Source organism: Papilio polytes, unplaced genomic scaffold, assembly GCF_000836215.1.
Source record: "Papilio polytes unplaced genomic scaffold, Ppol_1.0 DF824269.1, whole genome shotgun sequence".
NCBI lineage: Eukaryota > Metazoa > Arthropoda > Insecta > Lepidoptera > Papilionidae > Papilio > Papilio polytes.
The window spans coordinates 2280430-2300863 of NW_013524935.1; the positions used below are offsets into that span (position 1 = coordinate 2280430).

A 20434-nucleotide genomic window follows, 5' to 3' on the forward strand; every position below is an offset into this window, starting at 1 on the left:
TCTATTTCTATATTTTTTTAATGTCACGCAAATACACCTCTTTATAATATTAGCATAGACTAACTATTTCCCGTGACTTCGCCCGCGTGAAATTAAAAAAATAATACAAAATGTAGCCTATGTTAGTTACTGATAATGTAGCTTTTTAATGGTGAAAGTTTTTTTAAATCGGCCCAGTAGTTTTTCAGTTATTTCAATGCATACAAAATACATTTTATTCTCTTTATAATATTAGTATAGGCTGGTAACATTTGCAGGCTACCTGTTCCGCTGCGAGGGCAAGTATATGGACGACTTCACGCCGGCGCTCGTCCGCAGCGTGGCCGGACCTGACTCCTTCGCCTGGAGACAGTCGCAGTTCAACAAGGTATCATCACCATCATCTTCTTCACCATCACCATCTTCATCATCGTCAGGCTTGTCTGTCTTTGATTGTCTGATGAACACAGGGTCAATTCATAATATGCTGACCACTTTCCGCATTTTGACAATATAAATATGAAGTTTTATAGATTTTGTTCATAATATTCTAGAAAATATTATGAAAATTATAAAACATTTTAAAAGCAACTTTCGTCGGATTTTAGTCGATACTAATGTCATAAAGGGAATTTAATTTGTTTGTGTGTATTGTATAAGCTCCGAAATAAACCGAACGTAAGAGTTATGAGTTTTAGGTTATTTTTAAACTGGAAAATTATTTTTGCTTTTGTCTTAAAATAATTTTTATCTGTTCATATAATAAAAAATAAATTCTTTTGATTAATCGTATTAGTTCGTTTTGATATAATTTCTTAACAAATCAAAAGAACTTTAACTTCAGGTATATATACAAAGATACGTTTATATATCTATCTCTTTTTCTTTTAAGTCGATAGAAAAGGAGACCCTATCTCTACGCTTGATGTGCATGAACCCCGCGGTGGTGTTCGAGGGTCTGAAAGTAGCTCGCTGCATCATCCTCGCGTCCGGCACCCTCACTCCTCTCATCAGCCTGCACTCGGAGCTGGGCACCGACTTCCCGCTGCAGGTCAGCGCCAACCACGTCATACCCTCGGACAGGGTAAGTGAAATTACAACTTTTTACTAAACGGATAAAGTGTCGGGATTTATTGTAACAGATCCAATTATGTTTATGTGGAGGGGTACATCGGTAGAGGTAGACCTAGAAAGAGATGGAGGTATTGCGTGAAAGGTGACATGATCAAGAAGGGAGTGATGACTGAGATGACGGATGATAGAGTGCTTTGGAGGACGAAAACCCGGTGTGCCGACCCTACGGGAGTAGGATGAGACAGGGGAGATGATCATCCAATTATTTTTAAAACTTGTATAAAACGTGCACCTAATCTATAGCAACTGTCAGGGCTGTTCTAAGCCATATTGGGTTCACGGCTGTGTCTGCCAAACCTTAAAAAGGTACTTCTATTGACTTCCCCGAGGCTCAGGTCTCAAGTGGCTCCCGGGGCGAGGGATAAAAGCCTACAGCCCTAGTTGTAAGGTTTAATCGTTAGGGACACCTCTCTTGCCTTAGGTTAAGGCAAGAGGGACAACCTGGGGCTAAAGTTTAAAGGCAAAGCGGGACAACCTGAGACTAGAGTTGAAAGACAAAGGGGGACAAACAGGGGCTAGAATGAAAGACAAAGGGGGAAATCCCGGAGCTATACTGAAAGACAAAGGGGCACAACTCGGGGCCAGAGTTGAAAGGCAAAGGGCCCTCAGTGCCCCTCTATGTTGTGTTGTGGTAGGTGTGGATAGGGTCCCTGTCGACGTGCCCGGGCGGCGCGCGGCTGGAGTGCAGCGCGCGGGGCGCGGGCGAGGCGCGCGTGCAGGACGGCGTGGGCGCGGCGCTGCGCTGCGTCAGCCGCGCCACGCCGCACGGCGTGCTCTGCTTCCTGCCCTCCTACTCCCTCATGAACAAGCTCGTCGCACGGTCGGTGCAGCCAGACCTCCTCTGACCTCACTCTACTACACAACATATAGCTTTATACTGCACTACCTTTCATTACTGGGACCACAAACATAGTTATCGTTAAAACGCTAAGAGTTCTTTACTATGTAAATGTGTCCGGTATGAAAATAAAATGAATTTTTCATACATGGAACATTTTCCATTTTCATTGAAAAATGTACTATGTATTATTTAAGAATTATCTACAGGTTACTAACTTTTAAAAATTGCAAATTTTAAGCTAACAGTTTTTAAGGCAATTTTTTTGCAAATTTTTGATGTTAATCTTACTTCATGCTTTTACTAATATTGTAAATACGAATGTTTAAATAGATGTTTATTACTACGTATCTCTAGAACATTTCGACGGATCTTTCTCAAATTTGTCATAGAGGTTATAATATGAAAAAAAAAACACAGGCTTCATTATTATTATTCCTTGCGAATTGAGTCACATAAGACAGTTAATTTGTTACACATGTTTGGTTTAATTTTTTTACTGTTTTTTATTAGTTGGAAGGAGACGGGTCTGTGGGAGGAGCTGAACGAGCTGAAGAAAGTGTTCCTGGAGGCGAGGAACGCCCGCGAACACAGCGAAGTCATGGAGGTAGAATATATATTATCTTATTATTATAAATACGAAGTTTTGATATATAGATAGATGTTTTTACTATATATCTATAGAACAGTGGTAGTGCCCGCTTTAACATGTTAGCAGTGCAGGGCCGGCACGCCCGGTGTAATACCACGACCACACAGAAGACAGGCGTCAAATGTGGTGCCGGAGGCCTAATTTAAGTCCCTTTCTCTTTACCACCCTTTTCTTATAAAAAGAGGATGGGAAGAGGAAATGGATTTGACAGTGGAAGAGATGCATAAGAAGGGGAAATATCCTCTTTATGTGCGTCTCCTCCTCCGTCTGATAAGGGTAGGCAACGCATCTGCAATTGCGAATGTCAATGGGCAGCGGTCACTTCGCCATTTTGGCGATTTCAGGTGGCCGTTTGCTCGTTTGCCACCATATGTTATATAAAAAAAAACCATCGCTGAACATTTATAAAATGTACAAAATAATCTAGAACACATAGACAACTAATTTTATTATAGCGAGCCAGTTTTCTTATATTAAAATAAAACTTTTTATGCAATAATTACGTTATAAAAGGATGTTTAATATGAGTATTCTGTGCTAGGAGTACTATGCGTGCGTGCGCGGCGGCGCGCTGCTGCTGGCCGTGTACCGCGGGAAGGTCTCCGAGGGCATGGACTTCAGAGACCACCAGGCACGCGCCGTCGTCACTGTAACTACACTACACATACATATACCTAATATAAATTATAATGTTAATTTATTTTAAAAAATAAGTTAGCTGGAACACATTAGTAGAAGCGATTTCACGGACAAATGGAAAAAGGGTCCTTTAAGAAACCACTCTACAATTTCCTCAAAGGCCGGCAACTCATCTGTAGTTCCGCTGGTGAAAGAAAAAAAAAATAGATTTTTTAAGTTGGACAAGAAATTTATTAAAAGGCTTAAACAGATTATTAACAGTCTATAAAAAAGTTTACTTCACAAAGCATGAAAAAGTCCAATAATTTTATATTTAGGTAAACAAAAACTATTTATGATCTAAAGTTGCTTATTTGTGTAATATTTACAAGGAAACCGTAACAGTGACATCTATTGTATATGTTTGAAAATAAAAAAAGTTATGTACATTTATAAATATAGATGGCGTTAGTTGTTTCATTTATTTGATTTGCCCACAGGTGGGTGTTCCGTACCCAAATACTTTTGATATGGCGGTGAAGGAGAAGATGAAGTACAACGACCGCTACAGCGCGCAGCGACAGCTGCTGCCCAGCAGGGACTGGCTGCTGGTACAGGCTTACAGGTACATCATCATCATCAACTGACTATAGGTTCCCTCCTAGGGCTCAGAGCCTACCCTAAGATAAGGTGACTAGGCAGCGTTTTTTATCTTAGTCAACTAGTGGCCACGGGTTGACTAAGGTAAGAAAGGTACAAGGACGGATCCAGCTTTGGCACCGGGGGGGGGGGGGTCACTCACATAGTCGTGGTCAAGTCAAGATATGTAAATATATTTTGTCAAGGTCGTGATCAATAGCTCAGAGGGGTCATGGCCCCACCCCCTCCCTGGATCCGCCGTTGGAAAGGTAGAGGTAGAGGTCTCGATGATCTATAAATAAAGTTACCTTTTTTTATTTAATAAACTAACATGCCGTTTTATCCACATGGGATTGAACGATCCTTAATATTTTTAATTAATTCGTATTATTTATAGTTTGATTGTTACATTGTTTAGTATTTAATGTGAATCTTACTAATCTTATAGTAATCCTACTAATATTATAAATGCGAAAGTTTAGATGTATGTTAGATTTTGAAGTCTAAACTGAATTTGGCATAAAAGTAGATGTCTCGAAGAACACATACGCAAGCTATTTATTTTTTATTCCAAAGATGTATAAGGTAGTTAGAGAATGTTGTGTGCAGGGCGCTGAACCAGGCGGTGGGGCGCTGCGTGCGGCACCGCGCCGACTGGGGCGGCGTGCTGCTGCTGGACGCGCGCTTCGCCTCCCCGCACTACACGCAACACCTCTCCAAGTGGGTCAAAACCTTCGTAAGTATACATTTATATTATTTTACATACTCATTTGAAGCTAAATATCTGTACTAATATTTTGTATGGAAATATAAAAATTAATGGAGTCTGTCATACAGGACCGATTGCAAAAAAAAAATTAAACAAAACTATAGTAGTTTTTTTTTTTAATTTGATGCAGACAAATCCATTTACCTATAATTTTCTTATATAATTGTGCTATTAAAGGATTTTTTTTCCTATTTTATTCGTAATTTCTTAAAATTGGAGCGATCAAGCCAAGCTTTAATTTGAGTTCACTAAAAAATTCAACAAGTTCTACATTGAGAGTATAGCCACTTGCTAAAAACCTTTTTTTTTTACTTTAAATGTGATTTATGATTTTTTGTGTATTTCGTTATTTAGTTGGGCAACAATCACCACACGTTCGAGAGTTTAGTGAACAGTCCCAACAGCCTGGAGTCCTTCATGCAGAACATGACCCTCCGCGACACTGAAGATATATAGAAACATGTCTCCACTGAAGAAACATATACGAAAACATGTTTTTAATGACAATGTTTTATTGTAATTGGCACTTGTTTAACGCTGTGATTTACTAAAATTGTGATTTTTTAATTTTTTTAATGTAAAATAAAATTTCATTTCTGTTTTTGTCAGTTTTTAGTTGTGATTAAATAATGTATGAACCATACTGTTATTTTAATAACACTTTTTATTCAATGAATAGAAGTGTTAAGATTGAATGTGGATGGTTACAAAGGAAGAGGAAGACCGAAGAAAGTGTGGATGGATTGTTTGAAAGAGGATATGCTTAAGAAAGAAGTGGATTCAGATATGACGGCTGATAGAGATATATAGAAGAGCAGCACATACTGTGCTGACCCTCCATAAGGGATAATGGCATGTTGATGATAACGAAGATTACTTGTTACCTGGGCGTCAGTGCTCTCTTCTCGAATTACTTCACAGCACTTTAGATTCCCTTGCAACTTAGTAGTGGAAAATAGAACGATGAAAATGGGATTTGTAAAATAACAGTGTTTCAGTAAGCAGTCATTTTATTAAAAGAAAGTATGATCACATGCGGGCTCTGATCCAGGAGTTGAAGGAGCTGACGCGCGCGAAGCCGGAGGGGCGGCGCGCCTGACACGACCCCGTGCCGAACGACGTCACACCGATCTGGAAATAACAGTAATAGTAATACTAGCTTTCGCCCACGGCTCCGTCCGCGTGGGATTTAAAAAAAATAAATAGCCTAAGTATTCTTCCAGATTATCCTCTATGCCAAATATCATAGACATCCGTTCAGTAGTTTAGGCTACAAACTCTAACAAACATCCATACATCCATCTAAACTTTCACATTTATAATATAAGTAAGAAGTAAGATAAAGAGTAAAGACTTGGTTAGTTTTTGGAAAAAATGTCATGTGGAAAAGGGACAAAAGCTAAGCCAACCATGGCAACTCATATATAATTCTCAGCCAATAACAAGAGCCTTAGCTGTCATTACAGCGTTTTGAATTTTGACATTTGAAATTACAAAACGTTAACAAAATACAGTTTTGATATCGTGAATGAAGTCGCACGGGATCTACTAGTATACGTATCCAAAGTTATAGATGCTATTGTAGACTACTCAAGGCACTGCACATTTTTTCTTATTTGTGATATTGCTTATTTACACTAATAAATGGAAAAAAGTATATCGCAACTTTATTCATAAAAAGAATTAACTCAAAATGTATGTTTTTTTTGGGAATTTACGTTTGAAGTTAGCCAAGTTTACACAGATTTGAGATGAGAGAGAAAGACGTTGTCCTGTCTCTTTTTCATTCTATTGTGACGCGAATTGAGTTAGTCTAGTCTAGAATTAGTATTCTCGAGATAATAATGTTTATGATAAAAACTTAAAAAAACATAAATTTTGAGTTAACCCTTTATGTATGTATGGATGGATGGATGTATGTAAGACTGACGAGTAAGTTGTTAGCGACGAGCGGGCCGCCGGAGTCGCCGGTGCAGATGTTGCCGGTGGCGCCGCTGATGCACAGAGTGGACGCCACCACGAAGTTAGCGCCGAACGCATTGCGGCACACGTCGTTGGTGATCACTTGCACACGCACGTGCATCAGGTCCGGACTGGACATGGAAGCTGGGGAAATTCAAAATATTACCAAAAAAAAACTAAAAACCCAAAAATAATCAACAAAAACTCATTAGACTTTAGATGACGAACAGATCTTGATGAAATTTGGTATAGACGTAGAGTATAGTCTCGAAAAACACAGGTTACTCGCTTTTTTTTCTCCCACGCGATTCCATCGCCAGCGAAAGTTAATAATTCACAAAAGAACTGAACTAACCCGCGAAGACGAGCGTTTAGCAACGTTGCCTACTACTGCTGATTATCCTAAGATTTTAGTTGAGTTTACAAACGATTATATCATAATTCTTGTGTAAATGATACTGGAAAGACGTTGACTTGAAAGAATTATCTAAGCATTTCATAGGTGACGGTTGCATTAGGAACAGATAAACATGACGTGTTAGCCCTGTAGGACCACCTTGAGCTAAAAGCTAAACCGACTATTTGTCCCATAGGTCGTACGTAAGTACTAAAAGTGGCTTTGAATTTATTGACATCTGTCATCGGTCTATACGAGTCCCTACAGAACATACTTTAGTAACTTAGCTATTAGGTTGGCAATATTTAGACGCTGAACTCACTGTCGCTGGTCTTGCCGAAGCCAGCGGCCCATGCCCACACGCCCGCGTACGTGTTGCTGCCCGAAGCCAGTCCGATGTTGCGAATCGTGTCTGCAATACAAACATTCCACACACTGAAACTAAATTAACACACACTAGCTGTTACGCGCGATTTCGTGCGCGTGAAATAAAAATAAATAATAAACAATAGCCTATGTCACTTACAGATAAATTAACTTTTAATGGTTAAAAAAATGTTCAGGAGAGCCATTTAAAGTTTTAATTTAAAAAAAAAACATAAAAGCAAATCCTGAAAATGAGGTTAATTGAAAAATTTTAAGACCGATTCTAGATTAAAATTACTATAACTCTGCATACTTCATTCAATCCACTGACTATTTATTACTGCACTGATTTTTTGGCGCTTTACACATTGGTTTAAAAACGACATCTACATTTTGATTGTTTCAAGCGCTACAAAATCGCCTAAAATGGCAGTTGATACAAATAGTCTGTCACCCGTCGATATACATAAAAATTTAACTAATTCAAAACGAATCTTCGTTTTAGAAAATATCGATAATATAAACGGAGTATTGTTCCTTAAAATCATACTAACTGCTATAGTTGACCCAGTTGATAGTTATGATGGCGATATCATTCTGTAAGTTGTTAATGTTGTAGTTGCTGTGCATTTCCATCCTACTGGAGGTGATCCTGGTGCCGCCGGAGTACAAGCGAACAGAGCCCAGCACTATGGTCACTTCGCGCGCCCTGTCGCGACCGTCGAACAAGTTGTGCGCCGCCGTCAACACCCGCGTGTTGCTGATCAGTGTACCACCACCTACCGACGTGCGCCCACTCTGCATCCTCATTATCTGTCCAGCCTTCGACAGGAAACATTCAAAGAAATTTAAATCACACACTTGTTCCACATTCAAAGACGTTTAAAAAATACATAGACTAGACATAGTGAACATTTTTTCACCGGTAACTTCTTCAAAAGGTACTTACTGTTAGTTGGTACATGTCCTTATAAAACATTTTACAAAATTACAAGCTTTTTTTATTAAAAAGTAAAATAGTGTCACAAAATATAATATATACATTTAAATATGATTTTAGTGATACTTATTTGCAAATAATTTAAATACAATGAATTATTTTATTAGAAGAGGGGGAAGAGGGGGGAGAAGCTGGTAAGATAGTATGAGTGGGATTTGCAAGGGCCGAGGATGCAGATTCCTATAAAATGCTCATAAGCTCTCTGCAGTAATCGGTGGTGATTACTCAAAAATGCAGATGCCAGCCAGTCCGATCTGTCCACGTCCCCGTCGTGCCCCCTGGGACCTTCTGTGCCCGTGCTTTAAGCACGTCCACCACCTAAGCTCAGAGCACAGATGCTAAGGACAAAGGGCGAAAGGCGAGTAATCAGCGCCTTAAAACTGATTATGACTCGGCAGGGACGATACCCGAAATCAAACGGAGTTAGGCCTCGAACTCAAAGGTGGCAGCCCCATCAGAGGTCTAGGGCGCAGGGAGCTAATCACTCACTCGCCTGAAACTAAAACTGATTACGAAAGGAAAAGCAAGTTTACCCGATCGGATATTTACAAAACGACCTGGCAATGTTAAAACGGTACATGATTTTACACTATGTAGTTGGAATGTGCGGTCTCTATACAGAGACGCTGGACTTAAATTACTATGTCAACAGTTGACAACACACGGCGCCAACATAACAGCAATACAGGAAATGAGGTGGACAGGACAGGGAATAATAGAAAAGCCGCATTTTAATACATATTACAGCTGCCATGAGGAGCATCACATTTTCGGAACGGGCTTCATAGTTGACCGGAAAATGAAGCCATTAGTTATCGATTTTAAACCAGTTAGTGAACGGCTATGCACTCTTCGGATTAAAGGAAAATTTTACAACTATACAATTATAAATGTACATGCGCCGACCGAAGAAGCGGAAGGGGAGGAGAAGGAACGTTGGTATTTCGCCCTAGAAGAATTATGCGCTAAGATACCGAGGGGAGATATTAAAATTATAGTGGGCGACTTCAATGCAAAAATTGGTAAAGAGCAGACGTTTCGTCCTACAATTGGCTGCCACAGCGTGCATGAAACTAGCAACGACAATGGAACACGTCTGATTAATTTTGCGGTATCTTTAAATATGGTGATAGGAAGCACATGTTTTCCTCATAAATCCATACATAAGATAACATGGTGCTCGCCGGACGGCAGGACATTTAACCAAATTGACCACCTTCTAATAGATAGCCGACACTACTCAAATTTGATAGACGTTAGGACACATAGAGGAGCAAATATTGATTCCGATCATTTTCTAGTTGTGGCCAAAATAAGAGCCCGAATATCGAGAATTAAATACAGTAAAACACAAAAAGAGATGAAATACAAAACCAAACTTTTGAAAACTAACCTAGACCTACGAGCTCGATATCAGAGCGAATTGGAGCAACTTATAAGAGCTGCAGGGCAAAGTGAATGTGAAAGCTCAGAAAAACAATGGGACAAACTTCAAAAAGTAATTCATACTGCAGCAAAAAATACTTTAGGATATGAGGGTTCTAAGAAAAGAGATGAGTGGTTTGATGAAGAGTGTCAAGCTATCACAAACAAAAAAAATGAGGCTTATCTAAATATGCGTAGTTTCTATACCCGTAGAAAGCACAAGGAGTACGTGGATCGTAGAAGAGAGGAAAAACGTGTACACCGGTTAAAAAAGAGAGAATATATAACAAAAGAAACAAAAGAGATGATAGATGATTACTCACGAAAAGATACCCGGAAATTTTATCAAAAGATCAATAAAGGAAGAAATCAATTTAGACCGAAAACATCAGCATGTAGGGACTTAAACGGTGATATACTAAGCGAGCGAAATAAGGTACTACAAAGATGGGCATATCATTTTGAACAACTTTTAGGAAGTGACAACTCACAAGCTGTTAGCTTGTCGGCAACTGTAACAAATTCACTACAAGATAATTCTTTTCTACCAACGATAGAAGACGTTATAACAGCTGTCCGAGGGTTAAAGAATAATAAGTCACCAGGAATAGACAGTATTCCTGGTGAGCTAATTAGGTATAGTGGCCACTGTATGTTAAGTGAACTACACTCCATAATCGTACAAATATGGAACAGCGAAGAAATGCCTCGTGAATGGAAGATAGGTGCTATATGTCCACTGCATAAAAAAGGAGACGTAATGGAGTGCAAAAATTATCGAGGCATCTCACTTCTATGTACAGGATACAAGGTATTATCAAAGGTTATATTTAACAAACTCGCGCCCTATGTTGAGCAAAAACTAGGGGAATACCAATGCGGCTTTAGACCAAATCGCTCCACAATTGATCAAATATTTAGTCTGCGGCAAATACTAGAAAAAACACTAGAGTATAATATAACCACCCATCACCTATTTGTAGATTTTAAAGCCGCTTACGACAACGTAAAACGTATATTCTTGTTTGAAGCGATGAGAGAAATAGGCATTCCCGAAAAGCTTATCAACCTAACTAGGATGACTTTGAACAATACACAGTGCATGGTTAAAGTGCAGACAGACCTCTCCGAGCCATTCACAACATCTAACGGTCTTCGACAAGGCGATGCACTATCATGCCTGTTGTTCAACATTGTTCTGGATAAATGCATCAGAGACTCTGGGATCTTGTCCTCAGGAACGATATTCTATAAATCCGTTCAAATCCTTGGATATGCTGACGACATAGATATTATAGGGAGGTCAAGATCCGAAATGGAACGTGCATATCTTGCCATTGAAAAAACATCACATGAAGCTGGTTTCTCTGTTAATGCGGATAAAACAAAGTACATGTATGCCTCAAAATCAACACCTAACACCAGTGAAAATACCATAAGCATAGGAGATAACACCTTCGCGGTAGTGGACAATTTTGTTTACTTGGGGTCTCTGGTAACAAGGGAGAACGACATATCGGCAGAAATCAAAAGGCGAATTTTGGCGGCTAATAAATGCTATTTCGGCCTTTTGAAATACTTTCGTTCTAAACTGTTGACCCGAAAAATAAAATTGCTGCTGTACAAGACGCTTTTAAGACCTATCCTAACTTACGGTTCCGAAACCTGGGCTCTCAGTAAAAAGGACGAGAATGCGCTGTTGGTGTTTGAGAGAAAGATACTTAGACGCGTATTTGGCGCTGTGTGTGAGGAAAATCGCTGGCGGAGTCGTTTTAATCAGGAGCTGTACAACCTCTACCAAGAACCGCATGTGGCTTCCCATATAAAGCTAACCAGGCTCAAATGGGCTGGTCACGTGCAAAGGATGGACGAAGTCAGGATGCCAAAAGCCCTTATGGCGAGCAATCCTGAAGGTCGTCGAGACCGAGGAAGACCAAAGTTGAGATGGGTAGACGGTGTAAATCGTGACGCAAAGAATGTTGGCATAAGAAACTGGAAATCGGTAGCCACTAACAGACCGAAGTGGAAAAAATTGCTTGACCAAGCCAAGGCCCACAAAGGGCTGTAAAGCTAAAGAAGAAGAAGAAGAAGAAGAATTATTTTATTGTGGTTTTAACGACCAAGTGTCAACTATGCTTCCTCTATAATTTTTGTATCTCTTTGTATGCAACATTTCAAATTGTAACTGACCATGTAAGGATAGGCGCCTAGAGCAGCCGGCGAGCCGCTTATGATTCTAGTGCCGTCGAAGTCTGCCGCAAGCTCCGCCTGCCTTAGGGCTTCGGCGCGCGGGATGCCAATACGCTCGTGGTAGTACAATTCTACAGGCTCGTAGGTCTCCCACTGCGCGCCTATTGCGCCCACAGCCAGACAACATAGGGTCAATACTAACAACTTCATCGCTACACCGGACCGATAAATGCTTACCAAGCTTGTTATTCCGTTTTATACTCATTACAATATCATATCTTTCATCAAAACACTGATGATAAACTTATCACTTTGATAAATAATGGCTTGGATTTAAAAAGAAATATAAAAACACCACACAAACAAAGCTTGCATCATATTTTGTTGGTAAAGAAGCCGCTAAATTGCGCCGCAACACAGACCTTTTACGGACTAATGTATAAAATAGATAAATATAAAAGAAAAAAGTAAAAAGGTTACTTCCTTTTCTACTTATTTGCTCCTTTGACAAATGCACATTCTTCCCATACTTCCCTTTTTAGTAAAGACTGGAAAAGGAAGAGGTTATCCAAAAAGGTTTTTTTATTAAGAAACTGCCTTTTAAAATTAAATCTCTGTCCGTGTGGATTAAAAAAAATCAAGTAGCACATGCATTTCTGCATACTATCCTCTACATCTATGCCAAATTTCATAGAGATCTGTTCAGCAGTTTAGGCTACAAACATCCATCCATCTAAACTTTCGCATTTTTAATTTCAAATAATCTATATACTAATGTTTACCTAAACTATCGTGAGACATTACTTTAAGGGAATATTAAAAACGGCTCAACTCACGCTGTTATCCTCCGGTGACGGCACCGACTAGTTTTGGACCCTTCGGGGTCCTTCTTCAGGGCGAGTATTAATTAACTTTTGTTCGAGGTCACGTCGCGCCTCGCAATCAATGCTTATATACTAATGTAATAAAGCGTAAGCACACACTACTTTATGGCGTAAGATATCAGCTTGCGACATGCTTTAGGCTATATATTTTCACGCTATTAAAATTAGGGGGTAAATAAATTTGTAAAAACCTTCACGTGCGAAAGGGAACATAAACTACATGCTGCCAACATCAAGAAAGCAAAATTGCCATCGTTGTCATTTGTGCATTTGATTTTTGATATTTGGAATTGACAATTCCATAAATGTAAACAATAAAATAAAGTTTTTATAATAGAATGCGGATGGAGCCGCACGAGAACTGCTAGTAATAAATAAGATGTTTGTGCCCGTCATTTTATCGGTATAAAATTGATTGATTGATTATTTTTCTAATTATCAATATTATTATATCATAATAATATTTAACGTAGAAAACTGTAAATACTTCTTCGGATAAGATTTAGCCGGTTCTAAAGATTAACATATCAGTTTATCTGGTCCATTTAATTGTGGATACAGGATGTTCAAAATTGACAATTTAACAAAAAAAAATCGTTTAATTTCACGTTCTACATTTTTTTTAATTAATAAATGAAATAGACTTTTTGTAGGAGGTGTTAAAGTCTGCGGTTTTACATTTATACGTGCTTCGTTTTTCTCTGCGCAAATAAAATGCAAGGGAACACTTTATCTATTAATTATCGGATTTAAATATTTATATTAACAGCAAAAAATAAACGTAATTATAACAGTATTCTCTTTTGATTCCCAGCATCATTTAATACGTGGTTAAGAATACGTGACGTCGATATCTTTATACGGCTTTTTTCGTTCTGAAACAAAACAAAAACACCATCTATAAGATAAAAAAACTTAAGCAACAAATTAATATTAATTTGAAATGTCCATCACTTGAAAAACATTTTTTACGTATTTATATAACGATTTACATGACTACTAGCGCAATCTAATAATAGTAATACGCATGCACTATTGCACATACAGACTAATTCAGTATTTTTTAAAGTTGGTTAATACAACAATTTTCTTTATAGATACATCCATAGAAAATGATCGATCGTCATCTTGTAACATGTTTCAATACAACTGCTTGTTTTATGCAGCCTTGCGGTGCATATATCCGACATACACGTACCAACAGTACAAGTACCCGCTGTGCACGTATCACTGTGTCCGTACCCACAGCGCAAGTACCCACTGTGCACGTAACTGATGTTGCCGTACCCGGTATGTACGTACCCACTGTGCACGTACCTGATATTACCGTACCCGGTGTTTACATACCCACTGTGCATGTACCTGATATTACCGTACCCGGTGTGTACGTACCCACTGTGCATGTACCTGGTATTACCGTAGCCGGTGTGTACGTACCCCATTGTGCACGTAACTGATGTTGCCGTACCCGGTATGTACGTACCCACTGTGCACGTACCTGACATTGCCGTACCCGGTGTGTACGTACCCATTATGCAGAGTGCGCGCGTGCCGCCTGAGATGCGACAGCTGCTGGAAGGCGCTGCCGCACGCCGCGCACGAGTACGGCCGCTCCCCGCTGTGATATCTGCAAACGACTCACTATCATTAACTATCTTATAAACATCACGAAAAACAATGATAATTATTTAAATTAAATGCAGCAGTTTTATATCAAGGGTGGGTAGTAGTAAAAATACTCATTTTATACCAAAAAGAATGATTTAGTGACAAAACTGGTAAGTCATTTTTGATTTATCTATACTTGTAGCTAGGGATTTTAGGAAACATAGTATTTTGAGTTAATTCATATAGTTTTTTTTACAATTTTCGCTTTCGTAGATGAGAGGGCAGGTAGAATAAGGTGACCCCCTCTAAGATTGCTCCTCCTTGCCCTTTGACTACTTGCTATGACGTAAATGTTACCTTTTGTGTACTTCAAGGTCCGTCTTCTTGTAGAACTTCCTGCCGCAGTGCTCGTGCTCGCACTCGTACGGCGTCAGTCGCTCATGATCGCGCTCGATGTGGTTCTTTAGCTGCAAAATTAAACCATCTTATATATTTTGTATCGTGTAAGATATAAACGAGCAAGTGGCCATTGGAATTCGCCAAAATAGCGAAGCAAACGTATATATGCATTTGAAGTACGGAGCATCCCTCCACGGATATTTTATACGTAAATATGACTTCAACAACTGTTAAAAATTTTTGTATATGTGTTTTTCAAACAAACTAGTTTATTATTATTATCTGCATTTGCAGATAAGTTGTTTACATTTAACTAACATAAGAGGAGGCAGAGAGGATATTTTTCCCACCTATGGCAACATTCTTTTAGCATTTTTCTTGTTTGAGAGGTAGATTTTTATACTAAATGCATATTACTAGTATATTTAGTAGTCAGTTAACGATTGCGAGTGTATGAGAGTGTGTTTTTTTTTTATAACACAAGGTGGCAAACGAACAAGCGGTCACTAGAATCCGCCAAAATGGTAAAGCGACCGCTGCCCATAGACATCCGCAATTACAGAGGCTACCCTTATACGAAGGAGGAGGAGACGCACATAAACAGGATAATTTCCCTTCCTATGTATCTCCTCAACCGTCAAATCCAACCTCCCTTCTCCTTCCCTTCCCAACCTCTCCCTATAAGAAAAGGATGGTAAAGAGAAAGGGACTTAAATTAGGCCTCCGGCACCGTCATCAGACGAAACAGGGAATTGCTTCCATTTGACGGCTGTCTTATGTGTGGTCGTGGTATTAGTGGGGGCGTGCCGGCCCTGCAGTGCTAAGACGTTAAAGCGGGCCCTACCACTGTAATGTTACATGTGTATGTAGAGGCGTGGTTACCAGCCAGTGCGCGCGGTAGAGGGCGGGGCAGCGCGGGCAGCGGTGCGCGGCGAGCACGCGCGGCTCGTGCGCCGCCGACACGTGCTTGTTGAGCGTGGAGCGGTAGCTGAAGCGCTCGCCGCACACCCCGCACTTGTGTCTGCGCAGGGACGGGTTGTGTGTGCCTGACACACAAACGTATACGTACTTATATATTATCTTAGTAATATTATAAACTAGCTTTCGCCCGCGACTCTATCCGGATAGAATTTAAAAAGAAAACAATAGTGAGAAGCCTATGTGTTTTTCCAGACTATCATCCACATCTATGCCAAATTTCATCGGGATCCGTTTAGCAGTTTAGGCTAAAAACTAACAAACATCCATCCATCCATCTATCGAAACATTCGCATTTATATTATTAGTATAAGATGTGAATGTTTAGATAGATGGATATTTGCTAGTTTGTAGCCTAAACTGCTGAACGGATCCCGATGAAATTTGGCATAGATGTGGATGATAGTCTGGAAGAACACATAGACTGCTTGCTTTTGTTTCTTTTTATTACACCACTACGGCATAATGGTAATTGTTTGCTAATTTTAAAGGCCTTTGTTATCATTGATGCATTTAAGATTGGTCATTTGCAACTAAAAGTTTTACAGATTGTAAAAAGTAAAGTTTTTATAATGTTATATGGATGTTGTATGCAACATGTAGCAATGACATAAAAAACAAAGAAAACACAAATATTAAAGACTAGACTTATAGAAGTTTAATATATTATTTAGAAAATACTCACCAATATGTGATTTGTAATTATCTTTCTTATTGAAAGTTTTCTTGCAAGTTTTACATACAAATGTAACCTTCTTCTTCTCTTTCTCTTTAATATTAACGATTTCATCAACTTTGATTGGTTCCGTTTGTTTCAATTCATCTAATACTTCTATTTTATTTTCTACATTAATATTATCTACTGGTTGAGCTATTGCAAGTTCTGTTTTATTCTCTTCTGTCTTATCAACGTCTATATTCAACATGTCAGTTAACTGAGCCGCGTCTATTTCACTATTTAAACTTATAATAAATGTATCATGATCTTCCGAAGATATATATTGTACACTATTCTCTCCTATAAGTTGTTTCAAATTCGCAGCTAAATTAGTACTCGCTTCCAAATCTACATCACTTTCGAATATCTTCTCGCATTCGTTAACAGATTCCGGAGCCTTCAATTCAGGTCTATCAAAATTAATATCAGGTACATTCAAGAATTCATCAGGCAAATCATTTTTAACCTGACATAGAGCAGATATTATATCTTGATCCATACTTTTACCGCATTCAGTAAAATCAAATAGTATTTCATTTCTATCTGTTGGGTAATCTATATCAATATTAGAATTGAATACTTGGTTGTTTTGAAATGTATCTAAATCGATATCGTTGTAAAGTAGTTCGTCATCCAAAGAATGTAATTGATTTATTTCTTTAAGAAACTCCACTTGCATTAAGTAATCATCATTGTTAGTATCTGTTATATATTGGTTGAAAGCTAAGTTAGATTGGTGCGGTAATGTTATATAGTCATCTTCCGCAGACAGAATATCATCTACGATATTATCCACCGTTCTATTAGCATCTGCATTTGTATCTACAATTTTCTCTTCATTCTCAGGTTCTTTACTTGGATTTGTATGTTGTCTGGAATTACATTGACTTTAAGATACAGATAGAACTCACGTCATAGACTAAGGGCCTGTCCCACCAAATTATAAATTGATAACAATCCAACGTGCAAAACGTGTGTGATGGAAAATATCGCATCTTGTTCCCTTATACAGTGACGTCATTTATAAGCTAACTGAGCCACTAACAACCAGTGGTGTGATAGGCTCTTAAACAAATAAGAAATAGACTGGACACTTAAAACACGTCTAAAAGGACTGGTTGTGGATTAAAATGTGGTTTGTCTTGTTCTTTATTGACATTAAGCTATGACAATTCAATCACAAGTAAAAATGCAAAATTAGTAAGTAAATGTATCTTGATAAAAAAAATAACTTACCTTACACAATGTTCAAGTAACGCACTTTTATACTGAAACGTCATACCGCAAACTCTGCAATGATTTTTTCTAACAGTTTTGTCAACAATCTCGTTTTGATTTCTATTATTCATCGCACAGTATCGTTTGTGCCTTGTCATTGATGCTAACTGGAATAGATAATTTACATTTTAGGAACTACCCACATTTCATAATAATAACAAAATATACTAAAGTGTAAGTTGCCTACAGATTTTCAACTAAAGAAGTTACAAATTAGGCCTAGGTGTACTAAGGCTTTTTCACCCTGAACCTGAACCCCATTTGCATATATGAACTAATATATTGAAAATTCATAAGTACTTTAAAAAAACATGAATCAGTTAAAAATTACTGATAACTGTTTTATTAAAAAAAAAACAATAATAAGGATGGATACATTCTTGTTATACTGAAATATAAAGATTGAGAATATTTCTTACCTGTTTAAATCTATTGCCACATCCAGAACAACAGAATGGTTTCTCATTGGTGTGAGTTAGCATGTGACGCTTGAGATTGGATTTATCTCGGAACTGCATACTGCAGCTCGTACAAGGAAAGTTGCGGACACCTGGAATTAACAAAGGAAAAATAAAAACAAAATGAGTCATATTTGAATTATGACACAATGAATCAACCAGATATAGAAAAGATTTATTACCTTTATGCACATCAACATGTTTCTTAAGATCTGATGGTTTGTAGAATGCTTTATCACATTGCTCACATTTATAAGGTCTGAAATTAAATAAAGAGACTTATGATAGGATTCAAATAAAAAATTATTTGTTTTTGAACATCAAGCTTGGTTAACTCACGCAACAATCAAAATCTTAAATAAAACATTGCAATCTTAAAAAGGTTTCTTTATATAAAACTAAATGTTACCATACCTGTAATCTAAATGTTTTGCAAATAGATGTTGCTGTAGCCTCCAAAGTGCTTCAAATGCCATTGTACACTGCGGGCACTTCCATACCCACCCAATTGGCTTGTGTGTGAGGCCATGTTTCATAAGTTGTTGTTTTGTGGAAAACTTTTGATCTGGACATTTGTCTGAATAACAAAATAACATATTTAACTACAGCATACACTAGCAGCGTATTTATAGACATACAGACAACTTATATTTTCATCATAAATTAGTACATAAGTCCGAGATCCATTTAAAATGTGATTTAAGCCAAATACAACAAAAAAGTTACATGATTAGTAACTTATCAGTATTTTAAGCATTAAGCTTTATTTTAGTAATAACTGGCTCTTCCCTGTGATATCATCCCCAAAGGATTATAAAAAAATGTAATAAATATATGTTACTCAGTGATAACATAGCTTTTTATTGGTGAAAGAATTTTTGACTTCATCCTAGTAGTTTTTGAGTTATGTCAATACTTATAAAAATACAAGTCTATCCTCTTTATAATATTAGTATAGATAATATTGAAACTTGCCACAAATCCAAAGATTATCTTTAGAGTGAACTCTTAAATGTCCATAGTATTTCTTAGCGTTATCAAACTTTTTACTACATATTTCACAATGTAAAGTCGTAGGGCCGTTTAAGTCTGGTTCTTCCAGAGGTCCATCTGCTGTTAGGAACTCTGCCAACACATCATCATTCCCCAAAAGACCGCCATGAGAAGGTAGAGTGCTTTGGAGGTCATCGAAGCCGTCTAGCGGTTTAATTTTATTGAATTCCAATTCAGACGCTTCGGCATCTACAAACTGAAATAGAAACAAGACTGATAATAAAAAATAATAAATGCAAAGCAGTTAAAGTTTACTGTTCACGAAAATGTCTTACGGGAAATTTGAAGAAGGAAAGATTTGCTTCCATGTTGAAATATAATATGTGAAGTAGTAATAATAAAATATAAGTAAATCACTTAATTTATATAATTATCATTTTTTTAAATTAATCCATCATGTATAATAATAATTGCATAAATACAATTCTGTTGTGACTTGTGAAGTGACATTTGTCAAAGAGTGAAAATGTCAATGTCAATTCAATAGACAATTTATCTCTATAAATGTTCTCTTTAACTTATACCGGAAGTAAAATAAAACGTAGTGTGACCAGCATTAGGGTGATTTTCAAATAGGTAGCTTTATTACAAACCAACACAATAATTTAGTATAATAAATGAATGGTTTCAAAACAACATGTGCAAATAGATGTCGCAATAATTATAGGTATCATATACATGTAAGTTATTGTAAAATGGAATCATAAAATGAAATTATGTTCGCCATAAGAGTCAAGGCCGAGGTAGTCATAAAATATAAACTTCACCTTGCATCCGTTAAATTACAATATCAGCTTTTGCATATTTTAAATACGGGTCATTGCATATTTATAATGATTATTCTAAGCCATGATAATTAAATTAAAAAAACGCATTTCACTTAAATGAGATTAATACGTTTAACAGTCTGCTACTTTGAAGAAAAAACAGAAATGAAGAAATTACTGTCAGCCTGGAAAGCCACATGCTACTGGCCATTAATTATAAAAACCTAGTCACTACGTTTGGTAAAAAAAATGGCCAATAAGACAAGTGTTCTAATTAACATTCATAACTAGGATATTCACAGATAACACTCAGCGGGAATTG

At 37.7% G+C, this 20434-nt stretch overlaps 3 protein-coding genes across 5 annotated transcripts in view; 1 reads left to right on the top strand and 2 right to left on the bottom strand.

Moving 5' to 3' along the window:
* Positions 1-5202, top strand: part of LOC106109404 (Fanconi anemia group J protein homolog) — a 45099-nt gene extending 39897 nt beyond the window's left edge. For all 3 annotated transcript variants that reach the window (XM_013290896.1, XM_013290913.1, XM_013290904.1), the window contains 8 exons: positions 258-367; positions 872-1063; positions 1749-1933; positions 2465-2558; positions 3145-3252; positions 3722-3846; positions 4470-4596; positions 4984-5202. In XM_013290896.1, the coding sequence (XP_013146350.1) occupies positions 258-367; positions 872-1063; positions 1749-1933; positions 2465-2558; positions 3145-3252; positions 3722-3846; positions 4470-4596; positions 4984-5085 (1043 nt within the window). In that variant the 3' untranslated portion in view covers positions 5086-5202. The remainder of the gene's footprint in view (positions 1-257; positions 368-871; positions 1064-1748; positions 1934-2464; positions 2559-3144; positions 3253-3721; positions 3847-4469; positions 4597-4983) is intronic.
* Positions 5203-5621: 419 nt separating this feature from the next.
* Positions 5622-12616, bottom strand: LOC106107737 (collagenase-like). Its single transcript, XM_013288741.1, has 5 exons — positions 11970-12616; positions 7909-8176; positions 7311-7400; positions 6560-6735; positions 5622-5760 (listed from the first exon to the last, which is right to left on the bottom strand). The coding sequence occupies exons 1-5, from the start codon at positions 12177-12179 to the stop codon at positions 5659-5661; spliced, it is 846 nt and encodes a 281-aa protein (XP_013144195.1). The 5' UTR covers positions 12180-12616; the 3' UTR covers positions 5622-5658.
* An 816-nt stretch (positions 12617-13432) lies between these two features.
* LOC106107731 (zinc finger protein Xfin-like) lies at positions 13433-19811 on the bottom strand. The gene is made up of 11 exons (XM_013288729.1): positions 19621-19811; positions 19268-19541; positions 18707-18869; positions 18475-18551; positions 18254-18384; positions 17793-17941; positions 16524-17428; positions 15743-15906; positions 14819-14928; positions 14382-14480; positions 13433-13728 (listed from the first exon to the last, which is right to left on the bottom strand). The coding sequence occupies exons 1-11, from the start codon at positions 19651-19653 to the stop codon at positions 13710-13712; spliced, it is 2124 nt and encodes a 707-aa protein (XP_013144183.1). The 5' UTR covers positions 19654-19811; the 3' UTR covers positions 13433-13709.
* Positions 19812-20434: the final 623 nt, after the last annotated feature.